The sequence below is a fragment of the Tauraco erythrolophus genome, chromosome 8 (assembly GCF_009769465.1).
Source record: "Tauraco erythrolophus isolate bTauEry1 chromosome 8, bTauEry1.pri, whole genome shotgun sequence".
Classification (NCBI taxonomy): Eukaryota; Metazoa; Chordata; class Aves; order Musophagiformes; family Musophagidae; genus Tauraco; species Tauraco erythrolophus.
This window is the reverse complement of record NC_141472.1, coordinates 26,086,584-26,106,817: the sequence shown is the minus strand read 5'-3', so window position 1 is coordinate 26,106,817 and position 20,234 is coordinate 26,086,584. Positions and strand designations below refer to the sequence as shown.

General features: G+C 43.4%; 1 protein-coding gene across 2 annotated transcripts in view; it reads right to left on the bottom strand.

The window, feature by feature from the left end:
• Positions 1-17,745, bottom strand: part of RBMS1 (RNA binding motif single stranded interacting protein 1) — a 96,487-nt gene extending 78,742 nt beyond the window's left edge. For both annotated transcript variants that reach the window (XM_086616186.1, XM_086616187.1), the window contains exon 1: positions 17,670-17,745. In XM_086616186.1, coding sequence (XP_086472312.1) covers positions 17,670-17,732 — 63 coding nt within the window. In that variant the 5' untranslated portion in view covers positions 17,733-17,745. The remainder of the gene's footprint in view (positions 1-17,669) is intronic.
• Between the last annotated feature and the right edge of the window lie 2,489 nt (positions 17,746-20,234).

The following is a 20,234-nucleotide window of genomic DNA, read 5'->3' as shown; positions in this document are numbered from 1 at the left end:
CTTGTGCCCAACCATGTATGAGGGAGTCAATTCCTATCAAAACCCCTTTGTCTACAATTGGTGGCTCCATATGGGCAGTATACTACACGCAGCACAGCAGCAGCATTGTTACCGTGCACCCCTCAATTCTATTTTAAAGAAGACAACACTCGTTCTTTTTGGCCAGGCCATCTTTCTGCTATGCCAGTGTTTAACAGGTAGCACAGCGCGGTACACCCAAGCCTATTCCTGCTGCTTCTGCTGTGTTCTTTGACAAGGCAGACGGGACAGCACAGGCAGCTGGCTCTGGCCCTTTCTTCTACATTCCTAAATGTTAATATTTCTCTGAGAGACTACGTCCACCTCACTGCAGCCAGCATCTGCCGTTGGAGGAAAGGTGGCACGTCACAAAAAAAAAACCTGTAGGAAAAAGCAGCCAGTTTCGTAAGACTTCATCACAAAGACTTAATCCAGATGACCCCATGACAGGCTCTTTCAGCTGCACAATTTCTGCTTTAAAGTAGAGATCAGTTTAGAGATTTTATCCTTCGTACTCAGTTTGCAAATGTTTTTCCTTCTCTAATTGTCTAATGCGTTCCTCTGTCTCCAAGCCTAACTACTGTAGAGGCATCAGTAAAGAACAAGTCAGTGTAGATATACTGCACAAGTACAGCACAAAGGTGGTTGTAACGCTGACACCAAGAAGGTCCAATTCTGTTGCTCAGCAGTTTGTTCCGTGCCTACGCCAAGTTACAGTTAAACTGACTTCACTGTGATGATTTTACATCTCTTTCCACGGGAATGAATGACTCTTCCAGGAGCTGGACAATGGGAAAACATACTCTGAGCACCACTGCCCTTTCTACTTACTCCACTGCAAGTATTTCCATAGTCCTTTATAGTATTTGCCATAGAAGTGAGGTCATCATGATCTGTGCTGGTCTGAAAGTTCCTTTCATCTTTTTGTTACTCACTTCTGAGATTTCAAGTGAAATCTTGTGGTTCTTAGTCTGCGATATGGCAAAACGCAGCAGATACAATTCATCATAATCAACACATTGGAAGGGGACATAAACAACGTCGTTGGTAAAGTATGAAAACAAGTCTCAGGTATAACTAGTAAATCACACACCTGAATCAAGAAACACTAACAGCACAGATTAAATACAACTTCAGTATTTCATACCCCACTGCCTTCTATACACTGCAGTCACATAAAAGAGAAGCGTTAAGATACTTTTACAACTACTTGAGCGCAAGTTGAAGTGACCATCAACCGAATTTCAGCAGAAATGGAAGTAAGTTTGTGCTAAATTTGTCATTTTGACATTCTAGGAGTCCATGGTTGAGATCAAATTGCTGCAAGTGGCACATGTATATACACCATTACATACGTACATATATATATATATATATATACACATACACACACACACAGAAATATAATGGTCTGACACCGAACCTGCAATTCTTTATGGCAGGGCGACCACACCTCCATAAATGTGATTTTCCCCCACGGCAAAACCACCAAAATGAACAGAAGCAGACACATATTATTAAAGCAGCAACGTAGCCATTTTCAGAACAAGAGAAAGATCAGTAGCAACTTTTAAAATCAGACTCATTATGTAAGGAGTTGTCAGTCTTCTGCACTCGCACACATCGGCCTAGTTCCACTCTCCCCCGGTGGTTCTGCATTCGTTTACACAAGCTGAAAACCTGTCCAAGAGTTTTACACATTTCAACATTGTATAAAACTGACAAACCAGAAGACAGAAGTGTGTAACGTTGGCAAAACTTTTCAAGATAGGGATTTTTCCATAGAGTACGAGGGAGCAAACTCTGCTCGCTTTGCATGCTGCAACACGCACGCCAATTTTCTTTGGATTTTAACGAGACCGTGTGTGGCACGTACAAGACTGCAAACGAAATTCCCCAAAGTCTTCCACTCTCGAGACTCTACATGGCTTCTTAAAATAAAACACAGAATCTCATTAGAAAAGAACTGGAGTTGAACTTCATCGCTTTTAAAACATTTGCCTCTTGCACCGTTTCCCATTCGGGAGAGGAGTGTTGCAAAGCCCATGAAACCTCAGCGCGGGCACCGTCCGCACTGCCCGCAGCGCGGGTGTGACGTGGCAGTAGTACTCAACAAAAACTTTCAATAACGCAGCTATAGCCACGCTGTTACATGCACGCTAACAACTCCAGAACAGACAAGCTGTTAGTCGTACTCTCCTGGAAGGCAATGAACAGCACAATGCTCTAAGTACGCTTTATGCTCAGAAAAAGCTATTTCAAGCAAGAATCGAGAAAGGGCTGTGTGCATGAAGACCCTGACATTAGCATCGGGGACAACTCTTTCTAAATTTTTGGGGCCAGTGGATACCAGTCCACTTTTGACATTCCTCTGAGACAATCTTGGGCTGTTACACAGTCATATTAAAGACCACCACATCTGACCTTTTGGGCCAAATGTTCATTACAGCATATTCAGCATAAGTGACAGAAAAGGTCCATTTTCCACAGACGTACAACATAATATGCAGTTACACATAGAATACCCTCTGCTCTTCAGGAAAAATGAGGAGTGGTCTGTCGTGCCCAGAACGATTTGCACAACTTTATCCTATATAGCACAAGAAGATCTACCCACGCACAGGCACCACAGAACAAATTATGATCAGTTTAGCATGATGAAAGCAGATACATTTAACTCCTGGAAAAGACAGAAATGAGAACAGCTCACCCAGACGATGAACGGTTCCGACAGATACCAAACAACACTCATCCTGCAGCTGCTATAACTTTCAGAAAATGCTGCTGAGATGGTACAGATAACTTAAGATGGCCACAGCTGATCAGGAAACTCTAGCAGCAGAAAAATGTAGCTTGACCAGCAGCAAGAAACATGAATGTTTCTCTGATTTATCATCACCATCCTGCCCTTTTGCCCTTAAAAAGCATGTGTGAGTATACACACATAAAGCAATTACATCCATGCTCTTTTAGTTTCCTGTAACACATCTACTTAAATCTTGAACTAAACTACAGGTTGTTTGAACCCTGAGAACTAAGGAAGTATCACACACTTTCTACTTTTTCCTTCCACAAGATTTTATGGCCTGTTTCTTGAAACTATGCTATGAAAAGTACAAAGAAAATGCTGACATTTGGACAATTTTCTCCTGGAAAAGACATGGAAGCCATAACTTGTGTCTCAAGACGTCTCCAAATACCTAACCTGCAACTGTAGCTTGGTTTAGCTTCCTAGAAGTTAGAGGGAAGCATTTTCTTCTCACATTTCCAGTCAATACGCCTTTTGCATCCCACAGTACTCGGTGATTATGCCCTCTGACACCTTCTTCTGTCTCCAGCTAGACAACTTTTATGCACAAGAATAGAAAAAGGGTATTTTACTTTGTTTCTTTAAGGATAGTTTCAGATGTTACAGTAATACACATATAATTTGTTTCATTACCAGCTACTTAATGGAGATATCACTTTTCCAGCACTGTTTGAGGACACGGACTAGGACACTCCAGAACACAATGCTTAGTATAGTACAAATACTATTTAATCCCATTCAACTTGGATCAAGCAGGGCTTGTTAGCATTTGCTAGGCATCAGTCTCAACACATCCAGGCTGTTTCTAGCAAAACCATTCTGTTGCTGCTTGATGAAAGGCAGTTGAGGCAGCACATCTACCTCCATGGTGCAGAGAAGTTGACTGTAGAAGTCTGGTTAAAGCTGAAAGTTGCTGAGTACCAATTTAAGATGATCTGTGGGTGAATTCTTTTGAATTCTAAGCCATAACAAATAGAAGCATGACACACTTCATTTAAAAGTAGTAGTTAGGGAATCTCACCAATTAGCAAATCTAATCCTCTTTATGCAAAGTTATTTAAGTATTTTCCTAAATGCAAGTGATCAAGGATGCACAGATGAGGAAGAGACCTTTCATACGTTAAGGCAATTCATCACAATATTGTCAACACAACAAATCTGAGGACTTGATAAAAAACGGCAAAGAGTTTGCTAAAATCAGCATAGCAAAATCCAGCACATAATCCTGATTTTATAAATAGTAGTTTGCTTCTCTTTATAAATAAGGAAACCAGTATTCCTTCAGCAGGATGAAATTCTCAAAGTTGTAAGGGAAGGCAAGATTAAAACTGAAGATTCATCCATAAAAACCAGGACAAGATTTCCAAAGGTAGGTAACTTCTGTTGGAGCTCCCCAGTAGATGTCTAGTATCACGTTAGGGATGATTTGTCTGTACTTACCTTTGATGGTCCAAACATAACATTGGGTCGCCTGAGAACAGCACAGAAAGCTGAAATCTTTTGAAGTTATTGATAGGGTGTTTTAACATGGAAAGTCAACTCCTGATAAGGTTGTCAAGTAGAAACTGCACTGAGAGATCCAGGATGTGCAGATAGGGAAAAGTAAAAGGGTGGTATAAGGAAGGCAAAAAGCTTTAACACCAGTGGTTAGATCTGCTGGTCTGATATGCTGGCTTTGGTGCAGAACCAAATAAAGAACAATGATGACTTTGCCGGCCCTGCTGGCAGCTCAGCTTCTGAGCCAACCTCTCCCTCGGTTTGGCTGAGAAGACCGAAATGCGACAGAGGCAAGTGCTGGCCCTGTGCATCTCAGCTGGATCAGCTCTGCAATCTGGATTGCCCCAGAGGCGCAAGCACGAGGGAAGGCAGAAGGTGCAGGGAGAGGAACAAGGGAGAGACGTGACTGGTGGCAGGCTAAGGATGACTATGGACCCACAAACTGAGAGGGCAGTTCAAGAAACATCTTGAGCTCGCACTACTGCCACTACTACTGTCTTGCCCCCACGGCTGGTCCTTCCCTGTCTCCTCCTCACTAGGAAAAAAAAAAAGAACAAAATAAAAAAAAGAAAAAAGGAAGAAAAAGGAAGTTCAGACTGCCTCTTTTACCATTGGTGCTGACTCATGAAAGTGGTAACAAAGCAGCATTAGGCAGTTGAACAACCAGGAATTAAACCAACTTTGGTTTTATATACACAAACTAAGACAACTGCAGCAAATACATGTGGCACCTATGTCAAACTAAGCCTTACAAGTAATGCAACAAGCAGCATGCACCAATCTATCTGCTAAAACTTTGGTGAAATTCTGTGTACGTACCACATGCAGCAATGCTGCTCCGGCCTTAGGGCCAGATTTTCCTTATAACCTTACCTAAAACAAACCCGAGTCAACCTGAAACAAACGCCAGTCATTTATTCGTTAAAGGATGATACTCTGGTAGGTGCTTATCACTTTCCAATACCTTCTGACTGCTGCAAACATTGTGTTTTCTCTTTACAAATGACAATCTTTTCCAAAATCCTTGTGCACGCACTTCCAAAATAAAAGCGTGCACTCATGTCTATTTTATTAATCATTTCCTGTTGTTCTTGAAATCTCAAATTTATGTTTGAATAATGCAAACAGAAGAGCTATTCTAACTCATTTCCACAGTGCTCATCAATTCCTCTCACATTTTGCCTTCTAATTTGAAACTTCACTCTTGGTTTGAACCAAGAGATAAACTTTTTTTTTTTGTAAGTTACAGTTTCAACTCATGCAGCTAGCTTTTAAGAGACATTTAAGTCTGAGAGAAAAGTGGGTTTAGGTGGTTAAGAATATCATTCAGATGTCTGAAACTCAAGCAGCACAATATGACCTACTCTAAAACTAGAACGTTGGTGACTTCACAGTGCATGATAATTAATGATTCCTTTTACATCCAGAACCTTTGTTCTGAAGTTAAGTTACAAACGTTTAGCAACAGTATGCTGGGCAAATGCAAGATGCTGTTCCCTGGTGCATCTTAAAGGAAGCAACACTCCAAATAGCTGCTGGGGTGAATGTCTGACTGCATAATGAATCATTTTCATAGACACTAGAGATCATTGTTAATTCTGAAATGAAAAAACACAAGAATTAGATAACACCTAGGAAAGCTTCCAGATGTACTGTTAATACAACACTTTAAATATATGAGGAATTTGACTGCCAAGATGAACTGGTCCTGGCAGCAGAGATAATAGTCTAACTCAGACATATAAACGGTTATAGCTAAAATCTCAGAAGTGATCCAAGTAGTGCTTACAGCAGTCATCAGTGCACTTAGAAGCCTGTGCAGGCAGCAGGCCTCATGGGAGCACAGCTGGCACATACAGCTGCAGCACCTGTGTGGGAGCCTCCGTCTCTGGAAGGGGAAGGGACATTTCACTTGAAATATTAGTCAAGTTCTTGTCCTTGGTACAAGAATTCAGCTGAGGAATCATACCGCTGAACACATCAGAAAATTATAGATAAAGGAAAATATTTTTGATAAGTACACTTGGAATTGATAATTATCTTTAAAACACTGCAGTGAAAGGAAATCTGCCCAGCTAACGGCTAACATTTAAAGATAAATTAGTCATTTGCCTCTACTTACTGCACAGCTACAGTCCTGAGCAACTGCTTTCAGGTTTGTCCTACATTGCAGGCAATTCCAAGGAATTATATTTTTCAATAGGAACATTCAGCTCCACTTTTCTTAGCAACAATCCTTCCGTTGCAGCTCATCAATCTGTGCAACTGTTTGATGTTTAACACTAATAATCTTGTAAGTCATCATTAGTTTGCTACAACAGTCACAGCAAATTCAAGTTGAAAGACCATGCACTGAATTTTGTAAAAGAATACACCAAATACTTGAATTTATGCATTTAATTGGATTTCAAAATTAAAATAGGACAACAGAATATATATTCAAACAAGGACTTCCCAGAGGAGAGGAAAAAAAAGAAAAAAAACACAAACAAAAAAAAACCACACCAAAATAGGAGTTAATTTAGTAGGAAAGATAAGGCCACAAAACCACTAGAGCTATCTAGATAAAAATTCAGTAAAATCTAGGCCACCAAACTTCATGGAGTTATTCCTGTTCTAAGCAATATTTTAATGGTTGAACTCTGCCTTTCTGCACACTAAACTTCTGCTCAGAAATAAAGACAACTACTGCTAACAGAAAAACGACATGTACTCCTTTCTAAAACTAGAGTTCTAGATAGTTTTACCAGACCAGTTTCTTGCCAAAACAAACTCTGCCATTGTCATCAATCTGGAAATATCAATAATAGTATTCACATGGACATTCCCATAGACTGTAAAGAAGTAAACGACAGGCAGAATTTGAACAAAGTTTTATCATCTGAATAATCCACTCTATCCTGAGCTTTAGAGAACAGATTTAAGCATAAACATCTAGACACGCATGCATGCATGTCTGTATATATATTTAAGATAGTTAGTCCTAATTGCTGTAATATTTGACCCACTTCTGGATGTTAACACATTTCTGTACAAAATCTATGGGAGGTAGGAAACTACTATTAACAAATACCTTTTGAAGAGCCAAACCTAAACAATTTACCTAAGATTATCCAAAATACCATCGACAGCACAATTTCAACTTCATGCCACCATCTTAAGCTCTGTTCTGTCCTTGAATAAACTTCATAGGCGTGGCTGACCGGGGACTTCTATTATCACCCAAGACAATGACTCAACCCAGAACTCACTTCAGGGGAGGAAGAAGGTGGAGATGGAAACCCGCTCTGAGGATTCAGTAATTTCAAAAGAGGGTCACCAAAGAAGCGTCACAGCAAAAAAATGTCTTTTGACAGAAGGATAAAACAGACAGATAGGCTAGACCTTTCATTCCATCATCTTATATATTGGAATACAAAACCATACATTAATAATACTAAAACAACAATAAAGTTGCAAATGAAACATTCAAACAGAAAGCACAAAACGGTCAGGAGCTTCAGAGCAGGAAATTCCCAACAATGCATCAGAATATGTAAAGAATGGCTACATGAAAAGCCAAAGTGTCTTTTTGAATGACTAAGTCAGGCTTTAGCCCTTAGTGACTTCCCCAAGACCACGACACCTCACACCCGACAGAGCTAAGAACAGTATGTTCATTGGCAATCTGACAAAGACTAGTTCAAAACTTAACCTGATTTTGTCACTATAGCAATTAAAATATCAACATAATGCCGAAACAATGAATGACTTCCTTAACCATTTCCATCTTGCATTAACCTCTACAGGATCGTGGAATATTCCAAGCAGGAATGGAGGAACCTCCTGGGCACTTCAGACAATCAGAAAACCACTGCATTCTTCTGTTGGTGCCATGGTGTGCCCTAAATTTCATTAGCACCTTTAATCAACCGAAATTGCACATAGTGAATTATATCTTGGTATCCTTCACCATAAAACTTACTCTAGCTTTCAAAGATGCTCTGTAGCTCATCAGTACTGCAGGATACTGCTGGTTTTCTCCTTTCAAAAATTGTCCCTAATTCTGGAATATTTACCTGTATATGTGTGCATTGGAAGTGTTATTGCCCCAAGACAAAAAAGGAACAGTTATCATTTATCTTTTTGTTTAAGCTAAGCACTGTAGAAATGCTTTTTAAAAAATCCAGTTTTGGTTAAGCATTTCTCACAAGTAGCATCCAGAGCTACATTTCCTGAAATGCTGAAGAAAAGCCAAAAACTGTCCCTGTTTCAAAGGTTAGTAGCTAAGCAGTTGTGCTTAATACCTAACTCAACTGTTTTTTCCCAAATTACACCGAAGTATTTTTAAATAAGCACAGCTACAGTCACAATCATGGAATCGTAGAATGGTTTGGGTTGGAAGGGACTTTAAAAATCATCTACTTCCAACCCTCCTGCCATGGGCAGGGTCACCTTCCCCTAGATCAGATTGCTCAAAGCCTCATCCAGTTTGGCCTTCAACACTTCCAGGGATGAGGTAGCCACAATTTCTCTGGAAAACCTGTTCCAGTGCCTCACCACCCTCAGAGGGAAGAATTTTTTCTTTGTATCTAATCAAAATCTCCCCTCTTTCCATTTAACGCCATTACCCCTCGTCCTATCACTACACACCCTTGTCAAAAGTCCCTCTCTAGCTTTCTTGTAGGCCCCCTTCAGGTACTGGAAGGCTGTAGAAGGTCTCCCCAAAGCCTTCTCTTCTCTAGGCTGAAACATCCCAACTCTCTCAGCCTGTCTTCATAGGAGAGGTGCTCCAACCCTTGGGTCATCTTTGTGGCCCTCCTCTGGATCCGCTCCAACAGCTCCATGTCCTTCTTGTGTCGGGGACCCCAGAGCTGAACGCAGTACTGCAGGTGGGGTCTCAAGACATCACAGTAGAGGGGCAGAATCACCTCTCTTGAGCTGCTGGCCACACTTCTTTTGATGCAGCCCAGGATACGGTTGGCTTTCTGGGCTGCAAGCACACATTGCCGGCTCATGTTGAGCTTCTCATCAACCAGCACTTCCAAGTCCTTCTTCTCAGGGCTGCTCTCAATCCATTCTCCGCCCTGCCTGTACTTGTGCTTGGGATTGCTCCGACCCATGTGCCGAACCTTGCACTTGGCCTTGTTGAGCTTCATGAGGCATTTCATGAGTAATGAGGATCATGTAAGCCAAGTAGATTGGATAAAATAATATTAAAGCAATTTAAATACTGTTTGATTCTGCTGAATGTCAGTCTAATACCAACCCTAGGATACATTAACCATTCATCTCAGGTTTCTCATTGGGGAAATTCAGAAGTCTTCTGGTTCTCTGTCTCAATAAGCACTTATACATGTCAATAATCTCACCACAGGTAGTAGCACCACTGGGTACGTAAATATGCACTGGCATAAGCAAGAGTGTTGAAATTCAGACCCACATTTTCAGAACTCTTCTTGAACTCATCTGGAAGACAGATCACTGAACACTTCAAAGGATCTCATCCTGCTGACAGCTGCTTTCATACCAGACAGAAATCTGTGGAACTTTGTGCCCGGCTCCGCCGAAGCTCAGGTTTATATGGTGTGGGTGCTGCCTTCCCGGGCTGGCAGGAGGCACATTCCTAGCCATGACAGACACACAGTACACCCACTCCACCCCGCCTCTCCCATAGCACTGCTGCAGTGGGCCAAGTTAACACAAATTTGTACTGTATGCTACTTCTACGCTACATAATTTAGAGAGTTTCACATTGTAATAGGTTATTTAAAACCTTAGCTAAGTGAATAGCTAAGCTAAGTCAGAACAACAAACATACGTGTGCCAGCAATACGAATGGTTCAAAATGGGTCACCGTGACCATCCTCAAAGACGGGCACACAGGCCACATGGCTGCCAGTCACCTGCAGCGGCTGGAGTAACAGGGTCCCCCCAGCTCCTACAGTAGCTCAGAGAAAAATCCGTTACACAACTGTTTAAAGCATTATTAGCAAACTATACATATAGGCAGAAAAGAAAGAAAAACACCACAAGACTTGAAATTCATCCATCACAGCATGAAATCTCCTTTGCAACACACCAACCACGTCTTTAGCACTTAGCTGGAGAGCACTCCAGAGCCCAGGCAGGCAGCACTGCACCTGGTGATGCCTTAGGGACAGTACTACTTCCAAAGCAGGAAAGAACAACCTACAGTCTAGTGAAAGAGGCGTCACTGACTTAAAAAGAGACCTCTACCTCTTACCCTTCAAATGGGTTAAGTATAAAAAGAATTATGAAGCCTTAAATCAGAGTCTCTTCTCTGAACACAACCCGAAGCAACAGGGCTGCACCATAACCAGAGTCTCCCTGGGAAGACTGGAGATCATCTGCCACAGAGCAGCATACAAGGTAAAGGAAACTTTCAGGTCCTGTACCACTATTTTGGTATTTTTTCCATCCTCCAGTTTTAAGAACTTCAGTTTTGTTTGTGGATTTGTAAACAAGGATCTCATTTGATTTTACCCTTGCTTGCCTGGAGTTTGGAGTGATTTCAGGCAGTGGCACAAGCTCAACCTGATAATGCTCCTGTGGGTCAGACATATCCTAAAACAGGATTCTGAATCACCTTGGAGGAGCCAAGCACTCACGAACATTGCTTCACATTGTCAAAGATAACTGGATACTCCACAAAGCTGCAGCAGCCTTCCCAGGAGCTGGTAACACCTCAGGCATGAAAGAAGATGTGCCCTGCACTGACTAACATTCTTGAGAAAAGCTCCCTGTAACACTCACCCAAACTCACACCTGCGTCCTTTATTTCACTCCCCAAGTACACTAAAAATGGAAGTGCCACACACATACCACAGATATCCTAGAGGTCTGAATTCTAACATTGTTACGCTGTAGTACCCAGATGACAGAATATATGAGCTGCAGTTAACCTAAGGAGTCATGTTTCCACTTTCATGAAGCAAAGCACCATATGGTAGAGGAGATTCAGATATAGAAGAACAGAAAACAATAGAAGGTAAGAAAAGAATTAACTCCCCTTCTCGTTTAAGTGGGGAAACAGAAAAAACGCTTAAAATAAGGTGTGAAAGTGCCATTGCCAATAACAGACACTGTCAAGAAATAGAACCAATGGTGAAATAAAAAGTTGCGTATATTTAGTTGCTGTAAAGAAGCATTTCATTCCACAAACAGGTAAATGTCAGGCCAGACTAAGTTTGATGCTCACCTCATCCCGCTGTTTCTACTCTTCTCCAACCAAGGAACCAAGGAAAATGAAGCCCAAACGAGGCTCCCCAGAACAATGTGTTATTTGTTTCCACTGCAACCTCACAAAGTTCTACAGTTCTACCAAGAGAGTAAGTAAAACCAAAACACCCACTCTACTTGACACATCATTTTTCTAAAGCAGAATACTTTAAACAAATAAGACACACACCAGTGATTTCCTAAACTATTATGGTTAGGCGAACAACACTGCTTTTATGAGGACACATGAACAAAAAGGTATTATTATACTATTATACATTTGCACATATCTGTAATTATCAGCTTTTATTTTGCAACAGTCCATAGAGCTGATATATCCTTATACAACATCATAAATTCAGAAAAAGACATTTTTGAAGTGTTGTAACTACGTTTCAGTTTTGAAGAGCTTATCACACTTCAGAACGTTTGCTAGATATTTTTAAGCCAGTGCATCTTAGTGCACGAATTAGGCCTTAAAATTGGTATTTTTATTGTTAAAAATCAATTCACATAAACTGTAATAAGTGTTACTAAACTTAAACTGCTATAAATAAACTAACCCAAACTGACAAGAACCTAGTTCATCTTGAATCTGTTTAAAGCACTCCCTCACCAGCATTCAATTACTTCAACAGCAGTTTGAAACCACTTTGTGTGCCAATACACAGCTGCAGGTACAACTGCTTCAACTGCAGTCTCTTGAGGAAACCAGAGCTAAACCTGTGCTAATCACAGTTACCAGTCCCTACAGCACATGATTTTTTGTTGTGTGTATGTTTTCCTAAGTTGCTGGGTTATCTAACTTGTGCTTATCTAACCCACAGTTCCCCCCGACGTTTCTCCTCTATTTGTAACTCATCCCTTCCCTTCCCTTTCCTGTTGCATCAGGAAGCTGCAAATACAGTGGCTTCTGCAGGGCTGTTACGATTACCACAGCACACTGCAATTCTGAAACATATGCAAAATAGTAACTAACAATTACTTCAACGAGGTTTCTGAGAGCATTTAAATGTGGTTCTGTTGGCTTTCTAGAAAACTTCGACCAACACACTTCATTCGAGATCAGAACTCCTCCACACACCTTTTCATTAGGACTAGAGCTTTATAAGCCTTCAGAGTGTCCTCTAAGTAAGCTGTTTTAAAATAATCTGATACAGAAACAGAGAAAAACATTCACAAGAAGCCGTAAACTGAGCCATGAGGGAAAGCCAGTAAAAAAAAAAATTCCTATTCTCCAATGACTTCTTTTGTTACACACCATCTCATTAAAATTGATCTTTGCTTGTTGTATGAAGACTTTAGAGATGAAGTAAAAAGAAATGCAGACCGAAACCGCTATCATGTCAAACGACCATTATTTTTATTTACTTGGTTGCAGCATTGTGCGGATGTTTTAGGAGCTATCTCAAGCTCTGAGGAAAGGATTTTCCCCTCCCTTCCTTCCTTCCCCTCTCCTCCGTGCCAGTAATCCTAGTTTAAAGGACCTAACCCTTCTGAAATCTGTTAACTCAAGCAAATTTTCTTTAACAGTTGGAAGTTTCAGGGGGAAAAAAAAAAAAAAAAAGAACCCAAAACAAAACAGCAGATGTTCAAGACACAGACTTCTATTTTCCCTTCCATATGAAGCTTAATGGCAAAGATACATACTTTAAACAGTAACACTTCCAAGGAGATAAAAATATATTGTTCACCCTGTTAGAAATACTAAACAAAAACTTCAAATTGCTAAATCCAGATAAGACAATCATATCACTTTTCATAATCTGTAACATCATGCCTGACAAGATAAGGTGCTTCCTTTTATTTCTTTCATTCACGTCTGTGTTACAAGTATAGAAACCTACTGACTGAGCAGTTTTGCTCCCTTGAGAATAAAGCAGAACTCCACAAACAATTTTATAGCTGCACTTAAAAATTTAAAATAGCTGGTCCTTAGTATAGGAGCCGAGTCTTGCTAAACCCGGGCAGATCCTTTAGCCCAGGATACAATGCAAAGGGAAACAGATTGTCAGTGCAAGTCAATGATACAAAGTGACATAATTCTTATAGTTCTGAAAGAAAGAAACAAAAATAAACCATCGCATTTCTTTAGGAAACCAAAGATAACATGATCATTCCCAGGCTCCTCAGCCTGCCCCGGCAGCACCCTGTGTACACACAAGAGGTGCGATGTCACATCCGTCTGGTCGCAGGCTGCTCCGTGGAGCTGCGTGTTTTGAGTTATGACCATGCCCAGGTCTTGCAAGTCTAATGAGGTTCCTTCTCACACGCACAGACACCACACACAGTGCCAACTGGGAAATAATAAAGTAGGATTACAGGTGTGGCTTCTTGTTATGTTAAACTCATAGAGCAAAAAGCTAAGCTATGATTTTAACCTAAAATTGGCAAAAGCTTTCTCCATTTAACCAGCATCACATTAATCTTCAACTTTTAGCAAAACCCAACCTGCCACACGGCACTTGATGTTAACAGAGCTGCATGAAGAGATTAATCAAAGGCTTTGTATGTCTCACCTTACACAGGCCAAACACCAAATCAGTGTTAAATTCCTCACGTGCAGCTACGCCCAGTTAATCTGCTCGAAAGCAGCAAACTATGTAAATCTCCTTACGCTGGTCAGATAAACATTACACTCATCAAAATGTAACAAGAACCACTGTTACTGGGCAAAGCTGTTAAGAGGCACAGGCACATGGGGCTTCCGGAGCACCCAGGCTGTGGTAGGTGGGACGCCGTGCTCGCCTCCATCCCAGGCCTCCTGAGCTGCTTCTGGCTTCCTCTTCAAGAAACCTGAGAGCAGAGAAACCTCCCTGCCCAAAGCAATCTCAAATCCCTAATCAAATAGCTGCACTAGGTCTCTAGATTCAAGGAGCAGATGGCAGGAGAAAGCGTAATTTTCCATTTACGATAATTTTACAGAGCATAGAAATATTTACTTTGGAGGAGCGCCTCCCAATTTACATGAGAATAACAAAAGTGGGAAGAGGGACAGGGAATCATCACGTTCTCAGCACACACAGACTTAGAGCTAAGAAAGCCTGTATTAAGCAGGATATTGTATGTCATTTTGTTTCCTTCGCATTACGGACACACACGTGCATTCTTTACATAGCTCAAGTAACCTTGTTAGCAATATTGGTTTATGCCTACTTTTTCAGATAGGATGCATGGCCATGAGCATTGTGATAGAGGTTATTACTGCAGATATACTGCTTTCATTCTTTAACCAGATCTGAATCTGCATTTCAAGTCAGTTCTCAGATGAGTTGCCACTCATTTAAACAACATCTAACTTTTAAGCCTGGTAGGAGTATTTTGAATATGCCTGTCTGCCTATAACACAGGAAATCCTTCTGAAAATACAACTTCAGAGACCATGCTTTTAGTATTCTTACAAGTATTCTAAAAGAAAGAAAAATATTAGGCACCACCCAATCGAATCTGACCTGAAACCAAGGATGTCGACTGGCTCCTACATGCCCAAGTTACACTAAAATAGATACAGCAGATAACAAGCAAAATACTACAAGCACAGATTTGTTTATAAAACAAAACATAGTTCTTTGGGAACACAAAAAGAGAGTATGGGTAAAGCTCTGGACCTACTGTAGGTAACTGGTGTTTTGTCAATATTTTAAATGAAGGCAGAATTTCACATCACATTACAGTGCCTTAAAAATAAATCAAGAGAGTATTGCCTTGCCATTTACCAATAAATCACTCTTTTCACCTGAATTTGTTATAGACTCTTAAAAATGAAAGAGGAAAACACTAAAATTGAAGTGCTCTTACACTATTCTGGTATGACATATATTGTAATACTGAGAGACATACAAGCTACTCAAAAGACTTCAGTTTCATTTTTAAGTTAATTTTTTTTCAGCATTGTATACTACGTGCAGTTAGCATAGGAAATCTAGTTTCTCCTTTAGAGACGACGCTAGTCTACTTTTCCTATACTAACAGTACCTAGTGTCTCACATTAAAGCACAATTATAATTCAATTGTCTGAATATGGGTTACACAGAGGATGCAGAGACTTAAGCTGGACTACTCTTAATTATCAAGAATTGAAAAATTAGGCTCATAACACTCTTCAGCACTGTTTGACATCAGCTCACCCCCGCAGGTGAAGTCTGAGTGAAAGGGAGATCAGAAAGTCAATCTTTAAACGACCTTAGTCTGCATGAATGAAGTTAATAGGAGTCTTCCATGGACTTAAATGGAGAAAGGCACAGGCCCTGGCTCCTTATGTAGGAAGTGTTTGAGCGAAGAATGGCTCCACACTAACAAAAGAAACCTTTGGTACCCAGGGTCTTAAGCCCACATAATACCCCCGCATTCATTTCTTTCTCTGCCTGTTGGGGGAAAAAAAAAAAAAGGTCTGTTTGTTTTTCCGATTCAGTCGGCCCTTTTAGCTCTTTGAATCTAAGGAGTGCACCGTGAAAAGAAGAGCATCTTATCAGCCTGCTCCAGACTAGCAGACGAACTCACATCGGCAGGCAGGACACAGCCTGGCCAGCAGCAGCCCTTGCCCACCCTGCCCTGCCCTCCCTTCCCCTCCCGCCAACACCCTGCCCAGCGCCCAACAAACAGGGCAGCCCCAAGGGGCCTTTAGTAACTCATGGTCCTTTCAGGTAGAGTAAGAGAACAGTATCTAACAAATCGCCTTCATTTACAAAGCACGCAGGAGCACCAGACAAGATCACCAGCGTGGGCGTATCCAGGGCATTTATTAAAAACAAACCAAAACCAGCACACACAATAAGCATGTTTTATTATGTATGGACTTGAACGCTTGGAGGATAAGATACAAAGATAACTCCACGAACTGTGAGGCAGCATCTGCAGAGTGCTGCTGAGACGACACACCAGTTATTCTTACCAAAAAGATATTCCTATAAAACAAAGGAGGAGGAGAAAGGAAACAGCAATTTTTGTTTAAGCCTCAAGAAAACATGAGTCTAACTTCGCTGTCGCATAGGTCGGCAGCGCAGATCACACACAGTCCCAACAACGCACCGAGAGTTCAAAATTTCGAAGCCCACTTCCCCATCATTTCTACGAAACCCTCCACTATGCGCGGCACTGACATCTCAGCTGCTATTTCTGCCCTTAATGAATTCCGACCCCGAGCAAAATAGGACAACTCCCCCAGTGTTGCTAACTCAACCCGTCAAATTACTTGCTTCAGCTGCTAAGAGCAGCAGACACGGAAGGATTTTTTCCTCACCTGGAAAGCGGCCTGCCATAGTATTTTTGGCACGCTTTGTCAAGCCGGGAGCTTGTCAATGACCTCTACTCCATTCACCCTCTGGCACACAAATACACAGCACGCTTTCCGACCGACTTAAAAAGTACGATTTTTTTTTTTTTTAAATCAAAGAGTCAATGAAAAAATAACACAGTTTGCAGTAAATAACGTAACATTAATGTCAACGTTTTTCGGTGGGAGGGGGAGTAAAAAGCGCAGCCAAAGACACAGCGGCCCAGCGAGGTTGTAACCCAACTATTTCAACTATTTTACTTCCAGCGACTAAACAAACAAACAAAGAAATACCTCTTTCAGTACAGCTCCATAGATGCTAGTGCTCCGAGCTTATCAGAGCGATCCGTCTGCCCATAAAATGTCACAGGATTCCCCTTGGGCACTTCAAGGGGGGGAGAAGGGACAAGCCCGAAGCGCGGCCGAGGGTTTCTGGAGGGTCGTTTGAAAAAAATAACGCGCCGCGACGCTTTCACTCATTTCACGGCGAGCGAAAAACATCCAGCCTAAGTTTCGCTTTGCGGCCCGTGTTGCAACACCGGGTCCTTTTTAACTCTCCGAGCTCGGCAGGGCCGGCAGCCGCCCCGCACCGCCCGGCCCGGCCGCTAAGGTCGCCCGGCGGAGGCCGCCCGGGCACTCGGCAAGGTCACGGTGCAGCTTTTTCGGGGGGTTTGGGGAGAAAAACGAGTTTCTTTTCGTAAATCCCAGCTCTCGAGAAGCTAACAGGCTGCAAGCTGCAACTCACGCAAGTCGCCACCCCTCTCCCCACTCCTCCCCCAGCACCTCGGGCGGGGTGCGGGGGGAAAGCGGGGGTGGGGGAGCCACAACCATCCCCCCCACCCCCGCTCTTACCTGCTTCCGATACGGGGTCCGGCTGCTGCCCGCCGCGCTGCTGTTGCCGCTAGGGAAGATCATCGCCCCGCCTGGTCCCCGGCTCCCTCTCGGGATGGGGAGCAACTTTGGCGGCCGCGGGACTGCGGCGCGGCGGGGCTGCAGGGCGCTCCCCTCCTCCGTGCCTTCCCCTGCCGGCTGCGGCTCTTCGTTCCCCCGACCCCGGCCGCCCCCCGCTCCGCGCCGACCCTACCCCGCCGCGGCCGCCCAGCCTGCCATCAACGGGCTCTCATTGACCGCCGCCGGCTTCCCCAGCCCAGCCCGGCCCAGGCGACCCCCCCCCCCTCCGCTCCCGCCGGCCTCAACCACCGCCCCGAAAGAGGGAGGGAACGAGCGAGCGCCGAGCCGCAGCGGCGAAGCGCGGAGCGGGCGCGACGCCCGCGCCCCGCCCCCGGTGCTGCGCGGGGTGGCGCGGAGCGGGGCGCGGCGCCGGGCCAGGCGCGCAACGGGGCGGGGGGCGACCCTGCGGCGCGCAAATGGTTGCGCCTAAGCGGGGGGGGGGGGGGATCCCGCGGAGGAATGCGCGGCACGCGGGGCCAGGCGCAATTTGCGCCTGGCCCCGCGTGCCGCGCATTCCTCCGCGGGGTGCGCCCGGCTCGGTGCAGCCCCCCGAAGTGGCTTAGGACACCCCGAGAGAGCCGATTTTTGTGGAACGTCTCCTCCGAACCGCGGGACTGGCTGCTCTGAGCACAATAAATATTGTGGAGTTTTAACTCTGAAGTTTTTTGTCCATTAGAGATGGGGAGAGGGGGAAGGAACATCCGGTCAGAGCCCTCAGTAACACCTCGAGGCAGTATTTGGGAAGCAAGGGGAAATTCTGACTTCACAAAATTTGGGCCTAGGAAACGTTAGGCCACAGGACTGGGATGCAGGGAGAAAAGGGTTTTCCAACTTCACTCGCTATTACTTTGCATTGTTTACATTATTACATTCACATTACTCAGCGATGCTGGTTATCTAGTTTTTAAGAAGTCCAAAGTTATAGTCCTGTCAAGCCACTGAGTTTCTGATCGGCGACACTGCAAAAGACCTTCGGGCATGGGCATGCATCATCAGGCACCTTTTGGTTTCTCTTCCTCTTTCTGACAAAACCGTGGCGTCAATTTCACACACCCAGACATGACAATAGGAAACAGCTGGGAAGAAACAAAAAACGGCCAGGTAGTTCATTACTGAAAAGCTGAGTAACATAGTGCCGCCTGACAACGCTAGTATCTACAAAGGCAGTAACAGCTAGTTACTCAGTTCCCTAGAAATAATCACCAAGTATTTTGGTATCCTAACACACTGCCACCACAGATCAGAGCCCACCCGAGTACAGCGGACGGTAAGAAAGCACCATCACTTGCCAGAACTACATTCTGCATAACTTTCCTTTTTTTTTCCCCTCTTTCAAGTCCTAAAATGGATCTCGTTCAGTTCGGCCTTGATTCGGTAACACGAGTTTAAGGGCTGCTAGCACTGGATGAACAGCACTGCAGCTGCATGGTGATCACTGCCACTGAAAAATGTTTGACGGCGTAAGTTTGTACCGGCAGACTTATCGCCAGATCAGGTACCGTCTGTCTGTACTGCCCTAACTTTATGCTAGATCACAGATCATTTGTATTCCCACTGCTGGCATAAAGCTAGCACAGAAGCTTAAAGGTAGGATAAATTGATATTTCCTGGCTTGATTAAGGCTGTAGCCTTATGCCTGCTTTACAACATCAGCCAGCATCACAGCTGAGAAAAACAATGGTTCAGCAACGGGTTCTAGGTGAAACCTTTTTTTTTTTCCTCTGATCAAATTAGTTTTCTTCCAGATCATTTCCTTTGTCTGGTTCAGCGTGTGGCTGTGCTACAGCTTGTGCCAGTGTAACGGAGGAGGTAGCATGGGAGCAAAAACAGGCAGGGGCGAGAGGGTGGCTATGACTGCTTGTTTTGGCAGCAGTATCAGATTATATTGCCCTAATATGTTCACGTACCTGTGGCTTAATGTGATAGAAATGTAGCTGTGTGCACATGCCTTCCCGAGATGTACTACATAGGGTAGGCGATCTGTGCTCCGGTCTTACGTATTATAGCCCCATGGTCACAGATAACATGATCGGATTCAGTGCTGAAGCACTGTCTTAAAGCAGTATAAACTCTAACAGTGAAAGGCTACTTCTCCTGCTCGAATCTGTATTCCCAAACAAAAAATAGGAACAATATTTTTCTGCGCAGTGTTCTGGTGACCAAAGGGGTGACAAAGCTTACATCTGCTGTACCTACAGGAGGGCTTTGTGAGCTGGTGATACTTACAGTGACCACACCTTCCCCTTGCGGGAAAAAGCTTTTAAAAATCCATCAATCATCCCTTGCTTCCTTCCCTCTCCTCTTCCTGCCCCATCCCCCAGGGAAGAGGCTGGAGGGATGTAAACACTATCTGCTGGATTGGGCCTAGTCTCTGTCACTGTCGTACCAGGGAAGGCACTCAAGAATATTCCAAAGCAGCATCTGAAACGCTGCCCTCTTGCCCCCTCTGCCCCCACGTGTGCCACT